Genomic DNA, 20,208 nt, shown 5'->3' with positions numbered 1-20,208 from the left:
ACAGGGTAACAATGTCCACCTGTTCCTTTCACATTATGCAGATTGACTTGATTGCAGGACTTATTCCTTTTAACTCTTAGTAGAGCAAAAGGCACTATGTAGATTAGACAGGTAAGTCTGCATACTGGTGCCATACTTGCAGGACAGGTCCGATAAGTTCCCCCCAGTACCTGGTTCCAGATCTGTTTTTACGGTGTGTTCAACTCCTTTGCCTTGACAACGACCATATGAGATGGCAAGACAGCACAAACAGATCTGGGATCAGGCTACCTTTTCTACACTAATGGAAAAAATTATAAAAAGGGAGAGATCCATCCAATCAATATAGATTTCCACTGGTTCAAGCCCCGAGACAGTTGCCTAGAGCTTGCTCAATTACTGCAGAGTCATCACAGACAACAGAGGACAGGAAGTGAATTAAGAGAACGGAGAGGCAGGCAGGAAAAGGAAGCTTGGTCTCAGCCCTCTCGCAGTCTGTCAATTATGTATAATTCCAGCACTGATGACTGGTTGAGCATTCTAGTCACACTGTCATCACCTGGAATTCCTGGACATTACCAGTAGCCAAAACCAGGGTGGTACCAGAGCCATACATTTGGCTTTGGGTGGTTCTTAGAGCCCGGCCGATTTAAAAATGGGTTGACCGATATCTGCCGATATTAGCCGATAATATTTGTATCAACGTTTAATCCACCGAAAAGGACCGATATAAGATGCGGAGAAAAAGTGGAGAAAAAAAGCCCGGACATAATCCCAACATAACTACACCAGTCGGAGAAGAAAGTGAACTAATTCAGTGGCTACAGCCCTACTATTGATTAAAACACCAAACACCAATACATTGAAAATGTGTCCTGTGTTGTTGTTTTCCAGCTGGCTAGCATGAGGCAGCTCAGTCTTCAGAGCCTAGGCATTTTTTTTGGCTGGAATCCGTGCGGTTTATCCTCCTTTCACTAGAGTAACAGTTCTTCAAAAATGAAAAAAAGTATTTCTGGCGATCCGAATTTTTTTGTGGTGCTTACATAAAAAATGTTCTTTCCTCACATGTCTGCTTATCTTTGTAGGGCTGTTTTAAGCACAATCCATAGTCCCCCCCCCCCCCCCATTCCAGCTAGAATAATACATCTACAGATATAATGGTTATCGGTAAATATTTCCACTCTAAAAATCGGATCCAAAAATCGCATATCGGTCGGGCTCTAGTGGTTATTTTTCCTTCTTGTGTCAATCATTAAAAAACAATGCGATAAACCAGTCAAATTTAAGCATGGCCATGTATTTTTATTACATCAACAGCGTAGTCAAATCACGTTCAGACTCAACACTCATCAGATTCTGAGTTCAGTATTATTTGCCTCTGGGAAATATGTCAAGATTATTTAATGTAATTCTTAATATATTCCCTTAATACATTATTTTGTTTGTTCTTCCTCTCCCTCACTGGGACCCAAAAATATATAAAATCCTTGATTCTTGCGATACAGGCATTTGGAACGTCGCACTAAAACATACATTTGAATTAATCAAGTCATTGAGCAACACAATTCATTTAAGATACCGGTATCTAAATCTGTAATTTCGCTGCTCTATCCCTTTAGAATTGGACCAAGAGCCCATCATGCATGCTGTAAAAGTTACCACACACTTTCCTAACACATGAGCCTGAGCTTGTAACAGCCAATTCTTGAAAGCAGAGATAACATATCACCCCTGGAAATGTTTGCAATGCAAAGGCGCCACTCTGGTACCAATTATAATAGCTAACTGATGCAGAGTGAGAAGTTCACTGCCAACTTTTAACTACTGGAGAGGAAGGAACATTTGCATGAGGGCTCTCTAATCTAGACTTTGAACCATTGAACTTCACACACACACACACACACAGGGGAGAGGATATGTACAGGACTCGTTAAGTAACAAGAACTGTTCCCTTCGTGTTGTGATGTCGATGAAACGGGCTCAATTATCAAAGTTTGAGACTTACAGTTGAAGTCGGAAGTTTACATACACCTTAGCCAAATACATTTAAACTCAGTTTTTCACAATTCCTGACATTTAATCCTAGTAAGAATTCCCTGTCTTAGGTCAGTTAGGATCACTACTTTATTTTAAGAATGTGAAATGTCAGAATAATAGTAGAGAGAATGATTCATTTCAGTTTTGATTTCTTTCATCACATTCACAGTGGTCAGAAGTTTACATACACTCAATTAGTGTTTGGTAGCATTGCCTTTAAATTGTTTAACTTGGGTCAAACATTTTGGGTAGCCTTCCACAAGCTTCCGACAATAAGTTGGGTGAATTGTGGCCCATTCCTCCTGACAGAGCTGGTGTAACTGAGTCAGATTTGTTCGTGAAGTGTACCAGTCCCTCCTGCAGCAAAGCACCCCCGCAACATGATGCTGCCACCCCCGTGCTTCACGGTTGGGATGGTGTTCTTCGACTTGCAAGCCTCCCCCTTTTTCCTCCAAACATAATGATGGTCATTATGGCCAAACAGTTCTATTTTTGTTTCATCAGACCAGAGGACATTTCTCCAAAAAACTACAATCTTTGTCCCCATGTGCAGTTGCAAACCGTAGTCTGGCTTTATGGCGGTTTTGGAGCAGTGGCTTCTTCTTTGCTGAGCGGCCTTTCAGGTTATGTCGATATAGGACTCGTTTTACTGTGGATATAGATACTTGTGTACCTGTTTCCTCCAGCATCTTCACAAGGTCCTTTGCTGTTGTTCTGGGATTGATTTGCACTTTTCGCACCAAAGTACGTTCATCTCTAGGAGACAGAACGCGTCTCCTTCCTGAGCAGTATGACGGCTGCGTGGTGCCATGGTGTTTATAGTTGTGTACTATTGTTTGTACAGATGAATGTGGTACCTTCAGGCTTTTGGAAATTGCTCCCAAGGATGAACCAGACTTGGAGGTCTACAAATGTTTTTCTTAGGTCTTGTCTGATTCATTTAGATTTTTCCATGATTTCAAGCAAAGAGGCACTGAGTTTGAAGGTAGGCCTTGAAATACATCCACAGTTACACCTCCAATTGACTCAAATGGATGTCAATTAGCCTATCAGAAGATTCTAAAGCCATGACATTACATTTTCTGGAATTTCCAAGATGTTTAAAGGCACAGTCAACTTAATGTATGTAAACTTCTGACCCACTGGAATTGTGATACAGTGAATTATAAGTGAAATAATCTGTCTGTAAACAATTGTTTGATAAATTACTTGTGTCATGCACAAAGTAGATGTCCTAACCGACTTGCCAAACCATAGTTTGTTAACAAGAAATTTGTGGAGTGGTTGAAAAACGAGTTTTAATGACTCCAACCTAAGTGTATGTAAACTTCCGACTTTAACTGTATCTGCCCCACCTCCTGAACATAGATTACACCCACTCCTGGACAAAACAACTATTTATCTCCATTGAGCATGCATTTTAACCCAGGACTAGGCTAAATCTGTGTCAGGGAAACTGGCCCATCATGTACTTCGCAAGTGGAACTCTCTCTAAAGTAGAGATGTTGCAGACTTCAAATATTAGTAGTCCTCATGCTGAGCAACACCACCGTGCCTGAGCATCAGAGGGAGATGTCATGCCTAGGTACTTCCTACCCAGTCTTTTAACTTTACGTCGGCGTTAGGCGTCCATTGGAGAGCAGACGTGAAATCACAATACCATTGAATTATGTACCATAATGCTGCGCTAGCAGATCTGCAGTGGGCCAGCTGTGAAACGTATATCTTTTGTAAGGATGTCTGCCTACAACTTTCTCCCTCTGTCCCTTTGTCTCACTCACTCTTTCTTGGGCGCTGGTGAGAAACAGAGAGCCCACAAATGACATTTGCTGCTTCTCTCTTTCAGATGCCCACAGGAAATAGTTCCATAATAGAGGCCCCAGTGATCTCTCATTCACAGTCATCTCAACACATTCAGTAGTACACGATTTCTTATTCTGCATGTCATGTTTGTTCTAGATAGTATATTTCTATATGAACTTTCCACAATGCGTGTGCCCTGTTATCCTCCGGACATATTTGCTTGAGACTGAGACTTTCAGCTATGGCCACAAGACAAAGTGCTGGCTGCAAACACCCCTTTAAACAATAATAAATAATCCCAACCTACAGTAAAGGTGCAGTTTAGTGCTATAAAATTACATTAAAGCTGAATAATTAACTTAAAACACTACAATTGTTTAGTAAACTTAAGGACAATCTTAATTTATGTGCGGTTGGAATTGAAAACGGTCTGATCTTAGTAGTCAGAAAAAAGTTGAATCAGCAACACAAAGTTGTAACACAGTGGAGCAGAACAAAGTGTTGAATTAGTCAGATAATAACGATTTGATTACAGAAACATGAAATACCACACCAGTGACCTCTGACAGAGAGAGGAAAAAGGAACAGATTTTCCACAATACTAAAAGGGCCCAACAAGCAACTGCAATACATGGGTTGTGTCCCAAATAGCACCCTATCCCCTACACTGCACTACTTCTGACCATTTGGGATGTAATACACATTGATCTGCAAATTGGGAAGGGACTGAAACCTTAAGACCCAAAATCCTGCCAAAGTGGCTACGAGGCAGTACGCGCACCTGAGTCCAGGCCTTTAAAATTTGACATCAGACAGAAGACATCTCTTGGGAGAATAGCGGCAGCTGTCATCCATTACACAGCACTTTGATGAGGAGGAAAATATGTATTAAGTGTGCGTCCCTAGCTCGCCTGCTTCTATTGAAGTACAGATACGAACAGGATCATTTCACTGAAATTCACTCAAATTCACATAAACACAACCTTTAACAAGCAAGCTTTTAGTCAACAAAGACTCCATTTCATTGTTATTGGAAGTAGAAACAGTAGGTTTTCCCAGCTGAATAAAAATAAGCGCATTGACTGGGTTATGTTCATTAGGCACAAAAACCTTGACAAATCATTTTCATTTTCCGTTTTAGAAATGTTGTTACATTGTTGTTACTGAACACAACCGTGCTCATTGTTATGGGCGCTAGATGCAGAATGGTTTCCAAGAAGCTGAATATAAATTAGGGATTTTACTTCATGGCTCGTGTTTATTAGGCAGGAAAACAGACAAATGAATGAAAACAGAGAAACGGAGGGAAAATCCAGAAGGGTTACAATTAGGGAGAGTGTTACAATGAGAGGTTAGATTTGGTTTTAGGGCTTAAGGGAAAATCAGATTTTGAACAGGAATCCATTTTTTGGTCCCCACAAGGATGGTAAAACAATATATAGCATATATGAGCAAGCACGCGAGAAAGAGAGAGAGAGAAAGTAATGGATGCCTGGGGGGCCTGTTACTAGATCCTCTGGCCAGAGTCAGACTGCAAGGTCAGCACTTGGCAGTGTGCTTCTCTCTTGCCCTCCTTCCTCGTCACACACACACACAAAATATTATAGGGAGCGGACAAGCACCGCTCTGCTAGGCTAGGTACATACCACGGACGCCATCCACCCACCTACACAGGACACACGCTCTCTTTCTCAGTTACATGGGCAAACACAGATGATACACTGCCCTTGTGTGCCATGCTCCTGCTTCATCACTCACTCACGCATGCACATACACACCCTCCCCCCTCACTCTGGAGAGCTGAGCCATGGAACATCACAGGCACAGTAAGCAGGTCCATGAGGACACGTACAGCCAGGCCTTCAGTTCAGAGAGCTAAATGACTAGCAAACTGGCATGTATTCATGGATGCCAAGGGAAGCCAGGCTTACCCAAAAAATGTACCGAAAATGTTTTATTATTTTGTGTTTCATCTCTGTTTCACACATTTTCTTCAATTCGCAAGGGGCTGAATGTACACTACATGACCAAAAGTATGTGGACACCTGTTAGTCGAACATCTCATTCCAAACTGCCTTTGGAAGCAACTTCAGCACAATAACTGTTAGTCGGGAGCTTCATGAAACGGGTTTCCATGGCCGAGCAGCCGCACACAAGCCTAAGATCGCTTGGCACTGCACATGGTGTCGGCGGGAGTGGTGTAAATGATCGCCGCCATTGGACTCTGGAGCAGTGGAAACGTTCTCTGGAGGGATGAATAACGCTCCATCTGGCAGTCCGACGGACGAATCTGTGTTTGGCGGATGCCAGGAGAACGGTACCTGCCATAATGCATAGTGCCAACTGTGAAGTTTGGCTAAGGAGGAATAATGGTCTGGGGCTGTTTTTCCATGGTTCGGGCTAGGCCCCTTAGTTCCAGTGAAGGGAAATCTTAACGCTACAGCATACAATGCATCTAGACAATTCTGTGTTTCCAACTTTGTGGCAACAGTTTGGGGAAGGCCCTTTCCTGTTTCCGCATGGCAATGCCCCCGTGCACAAAGCCTGGTCCATACAGAAATATAGTCATGTAGTGCATTACAGTGTCAAGGCATATGTACTAACAGGTTATAGAGTAAACAACGCAATTATCACAACACATAGGTTGTAATATTGCTTTTTTCCCCCCTGGATTGGCTTCCCCCGGTGATTTTACTCACACATCCCTACTGCTATCAAAGCCTGAGCCTGTTCATTCGGTACCAAATGGAAGAAAACAGACAAACTGAGGAACCTAGTCCAATAAGAAACGCTAATTTCCATTTCCTGTTGCAAAATGTTTGAAAAACATGCCGTAATAAACACAACCCTGCTCTCTGCCACAGAGGTAAGCTCCCATTCAAAGCACAAACACCACTGAAGTGCATGTCTGAAATTCTATTATGACAAAATGGTGAAATGTTACTGAGCAGGGTCACCGAGGAAATAGTAAGCCCACATACAAAGACCACAACAAGACGTGAATCCTATTATATGAATCAACGCTGGAAAAAGCCTGCTTCATCCTACCAATGGTTTCTACCAATTAGGCTCATCTGTTGTGTATTTGTTGCTCATTTCCACAGCTACTCTTCAGGGGGAGCGCCTCTCTCTCTGGACTGCTGATGGTTGGAGATTAGTAATAAGAGGGCTACCCGGTTGGTTGGTTGTTGTTGTTGGACTGAGTCCAGCCCGCTCATGAGGACACTGCTTCTCTGTTCCCCTATCTATGCCCTGTTGCTTCTTTCTAATCCTACATCCACATTAAAAGAAGGGCCCTAATGCAGTGAATTGATTCCCAAGGGAAGGAAAGTGAGTGGGTGGAGAACTAAGATGGAGGTCAGAGAGTAATGCAATCATAGAATTCCACTGAAGTTGTTCGGCCTTGAGCCGTCAGAACTAGTTTGTGTTTATTAGTAACCTGACTTCCCATCCATATTGCTCCAGCCAAACTAGCGTTTTTTTCTCCACGATGAGTCTGGATTGGCTTTCCTCCCTGACATTTTCAAGAATGCAAACACATTGACTGTTCTGATTGGTCCTCGAAACAGAACTTTGATATTCTAAAATGGTTAGACTGTTTAGAGACTATCCAATCGCTGATTCATTTGTTTTGGATATTGCCCCCTCATTTTGAGGTCTGCACAAACAACTTCTAGGATGGCAGTTTCAGACAATGGCGTGATCGATAGAGCAGCAGAATTAAATTCAGGATGAGTGGTCAGGCAAGTTCATTAGGGTACACAAAGCAAAACTTTTCAAAAATGTTTTTGGGGAAAAAAAGGAGAATTTCTTAATGGACAAGTTCAGATAAGACCTCAGTTTCACACCGTTTTCTTCTGCTGTTGTCTAATAAATTCATGCAGGATTAGACCTGTCTCCCCTCTGAAAGAGTATATGTATTCAGTGCAGAGAAGATGCTACACCAATGATGATTATACTGACCAGTGTCTTATTGGTGTAAACCATGAAAGCACAGCCACCAAAAGCAGCTTCCGTGAACGCTCTCTACTCCCGTTAGACTAGTTTAGCCGACAGTAACATTCTTGCTAAATGAGGAATGTCAAACCTTTGCCAGACACCAACCAGAATCACAGAGACGCTCCCTGTTTCCAGCTGAAGAATCTGTCCCATAGATAATCCATGGCAGCCTTGTTCCATAATGTGCTGTCGCCAACTCCTCTATTGTCATGCCATACTGTACATGCACATACAGCACATGGGGCAACGCTAGATCCATGGGAATCTAAGTAGAGACATCTCTTTAGGTGAAGATGGACTTTTTTTGGCCCTGTGATCGATGCCATTTTAAAAGATTTAGACATCCATGTTAGACATTTCTTAATCTCTTAAAATATATACTATAGTGCAAGTGAAAAATCCCAGGTATCACTTCTCAGGTTCTGATAGAGGAGTGCCTGTAGCTGTTGGTTAGTGGTAGTGAGCTACTCTCTCAAACATGACGCTTGAAAAGCATCAAAACCACTGTGCCTCTTTCACCAGCAAATTTCCATTAGCCCATCAAGGGGCTAGATTAGATACGTCTCAAATTGCTCCGTAATGGAGAGTTTTGAATTACTGTTCCCCAGCTCAATATCCATGTTAATATTCAGGCGTCCCCCCATGAGGGACAATTGTAATATGAACGTAGCGTGCTAACCGCTAACAACCCTCTCGCCATTAGTCATTGTTGGGCCTGGTCCAACCTCAGGCGCTAAGCTAGTGGAATCGGTATCAGTCTCAACTCCGGCCCTGGGGCGGACAACGGTTCCCTCTGTGGGGACTCAGCTGAGAACTTGGTCTGTTCATTAGGGAAAAATCTTTTAAGACGTTTTGCAACTTAAAATAGAATATTATTGATTGGAGTCCAGAAAGTCCCTCCCAGTTTCATTCCGCTTTCTTCCATGTGGTGCCTAATTAACACAACCCAAACTCCCAGTGAGTGCACACAGAGATGGGAAGGGCTTGGCACTCACAGTAGGCCCAGAGGCTTCAGGAAGCTGCAGTCTACAGCCACTACCGTAGCTCCTCAGCAGTCCACTAGATGATTACATTATGTCTAGTAGCTTAGCAGTAATGGTCCCTGTCTAGTGGAATTACATAGTGAAACTTGAGTCCATCGGCTAGAGTATCATCAAAATCAAATGTTATTTGTCCCTTGCTTCGTAAACAGGTGTAGACTAACAGTGAAATGCTTACTTACAGGCACTTCCCAACAATGCAGAGAAGAATAATAACGAGGAATAATACACAATGAGTACCAATAAATCTCGCTGTACTTTGCTCGATCCCGGCTAGTGTCCTAGTACCTGCCATTGAAAAACATCCCCACAGCATGATGCTGCCACCACCATGCTTCACCGTAGCTCTGACACAGGTGTGCGCCTTTCCAAATCATGTCTAATCAATCGAATTTACCACAGGTGGACTCCAATCAAGTTGTAGAAACATCAATGATGCCTAATGGAAACAGGATGCAACTGAGCTCAATTTCGAGTCTCATAGCAAAGGGTTTGAATACTTATGTAAATAAGGTATCTGTTTTTGTTTTTGTTTGTTTTTTTAAACCTTTTTTCGCTTAGTCATTATGGGGTAAAAAAAATTATTTAAACAATTTTAGAATAATCAAATCAAATTGTATTTGTCACATGCACCGTAATGCATTAATGCTTACTCACAAGCCCTTAACCAACAATGCAGTTCAGAAAATATCCCCCCCCCCAAAAAGATAAGAGTAACAAATAATTAAGGAGCAGCAGTAAAATAACAATAGTGAGGCTACCGGTACAGAATCAATGTGCGGAGGCACCGGTGTCGAGGTAATTGAGGTAATATGAACAGTTGAAGTAGGAAGTTTACATACACTTAAGTTCGAGTCATTAAAACTCGTTTTTCAACCACTCCACAAATTTCTTGTTAACAAACTATAGGTTTGGCAAGTTGGTTAGGACATCTACTGTGTGCATGACAAGTAATTTTTACAACAATTGTTTACAGAGATTATTTCACATATAATTCACTGTATCACAAGGCCTACCTTCAAACTCAGTGACTCATTGCTTGACATCATGAGAAAATCAAAAGTAATCAGCCAAGACCTTAGAAAAAAAATGTAGACATGCACAGGTCTGATTCATCCTTGGGAGCAATTTCCAAACGCCTGAAGGTACCATGTTCATCTGTACAAACAATAGTACGCAAGTATGAACACAATGGGACCACGGAGCCGTCATACCGCTCAGGAAAGAGACGCATTTTGTCTCCTAGAGATGAACGTACTTTGGTGCGAAAAGAGCAAATCAATTCCAGAACAGCCGCAAAGGACCTTGTGAAGATGCTGGAGGAAACAGGTACACAAGTATCTATATCCACAGTAAAAACTAGTCCTATATCGACATAACCTGAAAGGCTGCTCAGCAAGAAAGAAACCACTGCTCCAAAACCACCATAAAAAAGCCAGACTACAGTTTGTAACTGCACATGGGGACAAAGATGGTACTTTTTGGAGAAATGTCCTCTGGTCTGATGAAACAAAAATAGAACTGTTTGGCCATAATGACCATCGTTATGTTTGGAGGAAAAAGGGGGAGGCTTACAAGCCGAAGAACACCATCCCAACCGTGAAGCACGGGGGTGGCAGCATCATGTTGTGGGGGTGCTTTGCTGCAGGAGGGACTGGTGCACTTCACAAAATAGATGGCATCATGAGGCAGGACAATTATGTGCATATATTGAAGCAACATCTCAAGACATCAGTCAGGAAGTTAAAGCTTGGTCGCAAATGGGTCTTCCAAATGGACAATGACCCCAAGCATACTTCCAAAGTTGTGGCAAAATGGCTTAAGGACAACAAAGTCAAGGTATTGGAGTGGCATCACAATGCCCTGACCTCAATACCATAGAAAATGTGTGGACAGAACTGAAAAAGCGTGTGCGAGCAAGGAGGCCTACAAATCTGACTCAGTTACACTAGCTCTGTCAGGGGTAATGGGCCAAGATTCACCGAACTTACTGTGGGAAGCTTGTGGAAGGCTACCTGAAACGCTTGACCCAAGTTAAACTATTTAAAGGCAATGCTACAAAATACTAATTGAGTGTATGTAAACTTCTGACACACTGGGAATGTGATGAAAGAAATAAAAGCTGAAATAAATCACTCAACTATTATTCTAACATTTCACATCCTTAAAAAAAGAGTGGTGATCCTAACTGACCTAAGACAGTGAATTTTTACTAGGATAAAATGTCAGGATTGTGAAAAACTGAGTTTAAATGTATTTGGGTAAGGTGTTTGTAAACTTTCGACTTCATCTGTAAATGTAGGTAGAGTTTAAGTGACCATGTATAGATAAAAGAGTAGCAGCAGTGTAGAAGGGAGGGGAATGCAAATAGTCTGGGTTTGATTAGATGTTCAGGAGTCTTATGGCTTGGTGGTAGATGCTGTTTTACAAGCCTCTTGGACCTAGACTTGCCGCTCCGGCATCGCTTGCCGTGCGGTAGCAGAGAGAACAGTCTATGACTAGGTTGGCTGGAGTCGGACAATTTTTAGGGCCTTCCTCTGACACCGCCTGGTATAGTGGTCCTGGATGGCAGGAAGCTTGGCCCCGGTGATGTACTGGGCCATACGCACTACCCTCTGTAGTGCCTTGCATTCGGAGGCCGAGCAGTTGCCATACCAGGCAGTGATGCAACCCGTCAGGATGCTCTTGATTGTGCAGCTGTAGAACTTGGAGGATATGAGGACCCATGCCAAATCTTTAGGTTTTGGGAATAGGTTTTGTCGTGCCCTCTTCACACTGTCTTGGTGTGCTTGGACCATGGTAGTTTGTTGGTCATGTGGACGCCATGGAACTTGAAACTCTCAACCTGCTCCACTACAGTCCCGTCGATGAGAAAGGGGACGTGCTCAGTCCTCCTTTTCCTGTAGTCCACAATCATCTCCTTTGTCTTGATCACGTTGAGGGAGAGGTTGTTGTCCTCCACATGGTCAGGTCTCTGACCTCCTCCCTATAGGCTGCCATCGTTGTCGGTGATCAGGCCTACCACTGTTGTCATCGGCAAACTTAATGATGGTGTTGGAGTCGTGCCTGGCTTTGCAGTCATAAGTGAACAGGGAGTACAGGAGAGGGCTGAGCACGCACACCTAAGGGGCCCCCATGTTGAGGATCAGCGTGGCTACCATTAACACCTGGGGGTAGCCCGACAGGAAATCCAGGATCCAGTTGCAGAGGGAGGTGTTTAGTCCCAGGGTCCTTAGCTTAGTAATGAGCTTTGAGGGCACTATGGTGTTGAACGCTGAGCTGTAGTCATGAACAGCATTCTCACACGTGTTCCTTTTGTCCAGGTGTGAAAGGGCAGTGTGGAGTGCAATAGAGATTGCATCATCTGTAGATCTGTTGGGGCGGTATGCAAATTTGAGTGGGTCTAGGGTTTCTGGGATAATGGTGTTGATATGAGCCATGACCAACCTTTCAAAGCACTTCATGGCTACAGAAGTGATTGCTAGGAGTCTGTAGTCATTTAGGCAGGTTGCCTTAGTGTTCATGGGCACAGGGACTATGGTGGTCTGCTTGAAACATGTTGGTATTACAGACTCGTACAGGGAGAGGTTGAAAATGTCAGTGAAGACACTTGCCAGTTGGTCAGTGCATGCTCAGAGTACACGTCCTGGTAATCCGTCTGGCCCTGCGGCCTTGTGAATGTTGACCTATTTAAAAGTCTTACTCACATCGGCTGATGTGATCACACAGTCGTCCGGAACAGCTGATGCTCTCATGCATGTTTCAGTGTTATTTTCCTCGAAGCGAGCATAGAAGCTGGTGGGCTTGTGTCACTGGGCAGCTCTTGGCTGTGCTTCCCTTTGTAGTCTGTAATAGTTTTTAAGCCCTGCCATATCCGACGAGCGTCGGAGCCGGTGTAGTACGATTCGATCTTAGTCCTGTATTGATGCTTTGCCTGTTTGATGGTTCGTCTGAGGGCATGGCGGGATTTCTTAAAAGTCTCCGGGTTAGAGTCCCGCTCCTTGAAAACAGCATGTCCAGAATAAGGTTGTAACTTAACAAAATGTGGGAAAAGCTCAAGGGGTCTGAATACTTTCCGAAGGCACTATACATATAGGTTAGGGCCGGGAAAATATGTGACCCGTTTCAGTAAACTAGGCATATGTCGCAGGAGAGCCGTTTGAACGTAAACTTTTTTGTTCTTATCAAAATGCATTTTTTTGGCAGAAATGCCTTTTCGAATATGTGTACTTTCATGTGCTTTAATAACAAACCACTATGCCATCTGTAAATACAAATAAAAAAAGTTACGAGCCTAGTTGGTTTAGCCACATAAAAAGACAGCAACCTTCCCGCTAGCCATGATTGGTTGAGATAATGAGTGGGCTGGACATGCCGAGAGGAGTTCGGATTGGTCAGCCATATAGAAAGGTTTTTGTCTATTTGAGTTGGTCGGTATGTCAGGTAATCCTCTCTAACGCAGCTTTTTTTTAACTGCATAAGCCTAAATGTCAAGTTAAAGTGTTCTGTTAGCTAGCTAACGTTACGTGTATGCTCTCCACTTTCTGGAGGACCGAGTTTTGAAATCAATGGAATTCTAGTATGATAGCTAAGGAGATGGAGAAACCACCTGTCTCTGGATTACATCTTCAAACTAAGGGAAACCATGGCATCTGACAGGAGACGCGTCCATCAATGATGTATATGTGTAAGATAGTCTAACTAGCTACATTTTCATATATTATACATTTATAATTTTGACAGAAAGTTTCCATTTTAAAGTAAAAGTGTACTGTTAGCTAGCTAGCTGTTTCACCAGCTAAAGTTGAGTATGATCTTATTTTTTGTATCTCAGACCCATTTGCTTGACTAGTTATAGCCCAATGTTAGCTAGCTAACATTGAACCTGGTTGGTGAGCTACCTGCAGATTCAAGCAGGGTAGTAACGTCATGGGATTACGGTTAATTGTTTACTTGACTAGCTACATGTCTTAACAAAAGACTCTCGTCAGAGTGTGCGAGAGCGCAGAATAACTGGTGAATTTACGAACGCTCAACACCCGTTGAATATGGTCGGTGTCAGTAAACGTCGACAAAAAAGCGTAATTAAATTGTTGCCAGCAGCACAGTTAGTCACCAACTCTCTGGATAACATAAAAACAGCCTAACCAGCTCTGTGCTAGGGTGAGTAAAATGGTCAGTGGGGTGTTCTCTCATTATGTGTCCAGAAGTAGCTAGCAAACTAGCCAATGTTAGCTTGGGTGCTTGACTGCCGTTGTGAGGTCAGAACGCTCAGATCAACCCTACTTAGCGGCCAGAGCTTCCAGTGTACGCTTGCACGCTTTGAGAGCGAAACGCTCTGCATTTACAAACAGGCAATCTGACAGCACAGTTGCAGTCACCAATGCTCTGGATAACATAACAGCCTAACCAGCTCTGCTAGGGTGAGTAATGTACAGTGAGCTGTTCTCTCATTTGTGTCTGGAAGAAGCTAGCAAGTTTGCTTAGGTGCCCGACTGCTTTTTTAAATGTTTTTTTTTTATTATGAACAAAAATATAAAAACAAAAATACTTAAACCTAACAGACAAGGGTATTACATAGAGATATATTTTCAAATTGTCAAAAAGTTATGGTACGTATTGCTTTTTTGTTTTTACATGTACTGAATTTCTAAATCATATTTAAATTCTCTCAAACAATGTAGAGGGGTTTGTTCTCCGCCCACTTTATTTTATTGATAAAGGTTCTGCCATGAAAAATAAACAATGAAAGTTAAATAAGGTCCATATAATGTGTATCAAAATAAAACATAATATCAGAGTCTTTCAAATTAACATTAATAGTCATTTATTTTAAAATAATCTTCTAACTCACTCCAATATTCTGACATAAGAACAGTCCCAAAATAAATGGTCAAGAGTCTCGGTTACAACCTCAAAATACACATTTGTTATCAATAGCTATTTTGGATCTGTGTATAATAAAGATCTTTACAGGGGTGCTTGACTGCTGTTAGTACAGAACGCTCGGGTCAACCCTTAAATAGATGGGGCTAAAGCTTAAGAGTGAACGACGCTGAATGGATGTAGACAAAGGGCTCTTGTCGTGGAAATGCGGTACTGAGAGAGAATTTCTTCAAACAATCATCTTTATTTAATATCGATTAATTATTGCAATAATGAAACCGTCAGCCCAAAAGTCTTGACAGCGGGACAGAGTAACTGAAAATAACTGATATTATATTATAAAAATGCTTAGTCACAATGGTTCCATCTCCCATAAGCCACCTTGGTGATCTACACAGATTGGTATTTTACCCCCAACCCGGCTAAGTTTCCCAGATGCCAGGAAGATGAAACAATGAGACATTGTTCTAAACTCTTCCAGGATATCTCGGGTCACACACACACACCACATCTTGTCTATGGAATGCCAGCTTTTAGGTTTTTATCACCAAGTCATTGTCAGCTCAAGCTATGTCTAGTAAAACCATACACCCAGATTAGCTGCAGGGTGCTTGAGTAGAGACCATAAAACACAGCATTAGCAGGACAGAAATATCTTACTGTTTGTTAAGTAAATAACTGTTACATGTCCAATAAATAAGGAGAATACATAATTTTTCTATCATACTCTCCAGTAGTAGTACCAAAACATTCAAAGGCCATTTTCTCAAAAGTGAGTTTACAAGTTTATCAACTTTAAAAGCAAAATGTAGCAAAACTGTAGTGTATGATATACCATTTCGTAGCTCTGAGTCTCTACTTCTATCCAATGTAAAAAACGAAATTAAAAATTTTGCTACATAAGACCTATTTGAGCTGGTCGGTCACATATCGCAATGTTTTTTTATATCGCAATATTTTTTCCATGGCAAAAATGAAAACATGAATTAAACAAACTCTTTGGTCCTTTAAAAACCTGATTTATGTAACAGTGTGTTATAGCTGCACCTCGTGGTGCAGCTTTATTTCCAAATTTCAAGAATATCAGTGCTTCCATGCATTCAGCACATGACCACTCGCACGGCAGCATTGCTCTGGCTACTAAGCAAAAACTAGTAACAAAATACACTTAAAATTCAAATATTTTGTTCTGTCATCAATGGATGAATGTGCGATTTACAAACTGATAATGGTGCATGTGACTTCAAAGAACTGAATGATGGAGAGGGTGATTTGAATTTGATTGATCTGAATGATGAGGGTGAAAAGGATGATTGATTTTAGAACAATAGTGTAATGATGATGAATTGTGGGTGTTTTTTGTGGTCTATTTTATTACGAAAGACTGGAAATGGTATATAATTCGGAGAATCAAAATCAGACACTGAGTACAACCATACAATGTGTGTAGTTCACAATGGCAAGCCTAGAGACCATGCCACGCAACAGCTTGAGAGAGACCATGCCACGCAACAGCTTGAGAGAGACAAGTCAGAATGTTGAACATACTTCATTTCAAATGACTTTACCTGTTGTGCGCTGATTTTGTCCCTATGTCGGAGGTAATTTGAGACAAAATATCCACAGGGAAGCGTTTTCAACCCTACCGTCACTAGGGCCGAGGCTAACTGAACGTTGTCCCATGCTGTCAGCTGGCAAATTTAAAAAAAAACTTCCAGCTGATTACGAGGAAACTGTGTCGGTCAACTACGTTTGGTTAGATTCGGCTATAGTTTACATATTGTGCATCACGTGCAATGCCTCAGGAGATCGAAAATACAAGTGACAGAACCTACCGGTGCCAAAAAACAAACAAACAAAATGTGGGTAAACAACACTTTCCTGTGGATACCGTATCTCTACCTCCTACCGCCAAAACGAAACAGCATGAACAAGACCCTTGTCTTTTTTAGGCAGACTTCTTTCAGACTGAATATCCATGGGCTAACCATGGTAACAGTCTGATGTTTTAGGCAAGCGTTGGGCCAGTAACCTAAACGTCGCTAGTTTGAATCCTAATTGCTTCAGCGTCTCCATTGATAATGTCAGGCCCTGGCCGTGACCAGACTCACTGAGGGTGTCTCAGGGGAGTTGGGATATGCAAATGTTATCAAATCAATTTCACAGATGCATTTTAATACACACTTGTACATTTGTGAAACAGGACAAATATAAGCACCCATAACATTATTATAATAATCATACATTATTCAATCATAACTTGGTACAGCGTAAATATAACCTATATTTTAGGCCTACTACAGGTTATTATTTGCATCTGACTTTCAGGCCTATTGGAAAAGCGCCTCATCTGGGCTCCAGGCATAAGCTGTCTTCACCCCCCCCCCCCCCCCCCTTTACTCAGTCGGGGTCTCAACTTACTGTTGAAAGTAAGAATAGTAGAATACACAAGGTGCAAGTCAGAAATTTGGTTGTGCATCAGCAATATTTCTCATGTTATATTACAGTCACTCAATTTTGCCATGTCAGCTAACAATTATTGAATTGGTAAGTTAGTCTAGCCAGCTAACTAAATTTATAGTAATCATGGCCAAATACCAACCAGGCCCTGAACTCCAGGGGGCCCTCTATTGATTTTGCTAGTCACGCTCAATCAGATATCATTAACATGGCATAAGTCATGGCAAAATGTGTAGAATTGCAGGAAATGCACTTTTAAAGGATAATTTTTTTTGGGGGGGGGGGGGTCAACCAAATCTAGTTTAGGGCCCCCAAAAGGGTAGAGCAGGCCCTGCACCTCACCCTAGAAAACATTTTATGACAATTGTACTGATGGTGCATGTTCAGGATTTCTTGAGAAAACACGCCCTAATTATTTACATATTGTTTGATCATCGCCCAAATGAATAATGGAGATACAACTATACTTACTCGAATGCGAAGAACAGGGAGCAGGTGCCGACGATGAGAAAAACGGTTAGATAGAAGACGCCTTTCTGCCGGGCCATCATTACGCGTCCATCGCAGCAGAAAGTGTTTTTCCCCGGGAGCTTTTCCCATTTTCGTACCTTCCTTGCAATCATTACCGCCGACATAATGACAGATTACGTTCAACTCAGTATAGTGACATATGTGTAAAGGCCACAGTATGTAGCCCAAATGACAATATTTCCTTGCCTTTCAAAACGACAATGATACGGTAAAGTCAATTGCCTTGTAACAGGCAGAATCACAACATCCGCGAGATGTTTTTTTTTTTTACATCTGAAACGGGCGATTCCAAATGATTCAGAAGCTCACAAATATGCCTATGATAAAAAAAAGTTTTGTTGATTTAAATCTGGTAGCCTAGTAAAGCGCCATCAATAAGCCTACAGTCCATTCAGTCTGATGCAACGCATTTCTTTCTTCGGCAATCCGCGTTAATTGCTCTGAAATGAGATGATTATGAATCACTTGTCGTTTGTGTCATACATTTTCACAAAATCCAAGCATCCATATTTTCGTCAATGAAAGTTCTCTTTTCAGTGTGGCTACCTCCTTCCAGTGCCAGAGGGCTTCCATTGTAGAATAGAACAGTAATCAGGTTCACAAATGATCCCTTTAATAATGGAATATGTTTGAATTTTATCCAACAACTGGAGGCAGATTTTCTCGGCCCATAGGAAAGCAATCCAGTCTTGGTACTCGCATCGGGAGTGGACCTTGACCGAGTGACGTTCATACCATCTCGATAACACTGATCATACGCGCGCACCACACAGGTTTGGTTTATGATGGTTGCTATTCAATAAGTCTCATTATTAATCAAAATAAATAACTACAATAGGCCTATCTTAAATAGCATATAAATAATCGTAGCCTAAAAATAAGGTGTGTTCGCTGTGCTTTACCGCAGGATGCGAGCTTGGCTCGTACCTAATCAATGGGAGCAGAGAACACGCCTAGATTGAAATGTTTTCTCTTAAAGAGGCAGTACAGGTACAGTGAAATAGAAACGAACAAAGGAGCGTGAGTGCCCTGAAACATTGGCGTTAGGCTACGGTATAGCGTTAAAACATCCTTAATGTTCGAATTAAGTAATGATGAAAATATTCCCAGCCACAAAATATTAGCAAGTTTTGTCTTCCAGGAATAATTAATTCAATTTTTTTCATTTCTATTGTGTTATACTCCACTCCATTCTATCGTTTTCTAATGTGTTATATTCTATTATCTAGTTTATTTTCTAGGCTAGAGTGTCTTTTATCATTGTCAATCATTAAAAAAAAACATTTTGGGGCAATTATGACTGTAATATGCATTCTCCATAGAGAGCAAAGCACACATATGTATGTTAGCCCTACTCATGAACATAATATCATAGGTAGAATATCTCTATCCTTTACAGTAAAATTAGTCCATGGAAACATAGTATCAAAGGTCAACAAATAGGGGGAAATGATTATTGATCAGCATTTAGTTTAAAGTCCCCATTTTCACAACTTGGGCAAATGAGCAAATCCTTGCAGCACTTCCGGAGATCCACTGTGCAGGACATAATGCATGCTTAAAGAGCATCAGGAGCAACACCAGTGAGGATGAGAGGGTTGTAAAGGAAGTAGAGGAAGAGATGGGAGGGAGGGGGTTGGGCAGACCCCCTCCCCTTCCTCCGGAGGCAGTAAACAAGTAGAACCAGAACCACTTTGTCTCCACCATCACAGCCAGGATTCTGTCTATTTCAATCCACGCAAGAGGATCATAGGTAATATATGACTTGTCAGAGGCTGCCATGGATGAGCGGTATACAACTCAGGTTACATGTTTACTACGATATCATCATACACAGTTGTTTTCTGATTCATAATCTATCACTGGATGTCAGCCTGTAAGCTTTTGTTTTACCCTCTCCAAACAGTGGGGTGAAAACAGGCATGAATATATAATGTTTCTGTTAATTGATGTAACACAAAACAAAACAGAAAACATACTCTGGAATAGGTTATGCCACGTACACTGAGTATACAAAACATTAGGAACACCTGCTCTTTCCATGAGATAGACTGACCAGGTGAATCCAGGTGAAAGCTATGATCCCGTATGTATGTCACCTGTTAAATTCACTTCAATCAGTGTAGACCAGTGGTTCCCAAACTTTTTATAGTCCCGTACCCCTTCAAACATTCAACCTCCAGCTGCGTACCCCCTCTAGCATCAGGGTCAGCGCACTCTCAAAGTAGTTTTTTTGCCATCATTGTAAGCCTGCCACACACACACACACTATACAATACAATTGTTAAACATAAGAATGAGTGTGAGTTTTTGTCACAACCCGGCTCGTGGGAAGTGACAAAGAGCTCTTATAGGACCAGGGCACAAATATTAATATAATAATAATCAATAACTTTGCTCTTTATTTAGCCATCTTACATATAAAACCTTATTTGTTCATCAAATTGTGAATAACTCACCACAGGTCAATGAG

At 41.7% G+C, this 20,208-nt stretch overlaps 1 protein-coding gene across 2 annotated transcripts in view; it reads right to left on the bottom strand.

Moving 5' to 3' along the window:
* Nucleotides 1-18,640, bottom strand: part of zdhhc9 (zinc finger DHHC-type palmitoyltransferase 9) — a 45,452-nt gene extending 26,812 nt beyond the window's left edge. The window contains exon 1 of one of the 2 annotated variants that reach the window (XM_071410437.1): nucleotides 17,676-18,640. In XM_071410437.1, the coding sequence (XP_071266538.1) occupies nucleotides 17,676-17,839 (164 nt within the window). In that variant the 5' untranslated portion in view covers nucleotides 17,840-18,640. The remainder of the gene's footprint in view (nucleotides 1-17,675) is intronic. The other variant, XM_071410438.1, reaches the window with a different exon arrangement.
* Nucleotides 18,641-20,208: the final 1,568 nt, after the last annotated feature.

The sequence above is a fragment of the Salvelinus alpinus genome, chromosome 7 (genome assembly GCF_045679555.1).
Source record: "Salvelinus alpinus chromosome 7, SLU_Salpinus.1, whole genome shotgun sequence".
Classification (NCBI taxonomy): Eukaryota; Metazoa; Chordata; class Actinopteri; order Salmoniformes; family Salmonidae; genus Salvelinus; species Salvelinus alpinus.
Note: the sequence above shows the minus strand (reverse complement) of the source record. Positions and strands in the feature narration are given on the sequence as shown.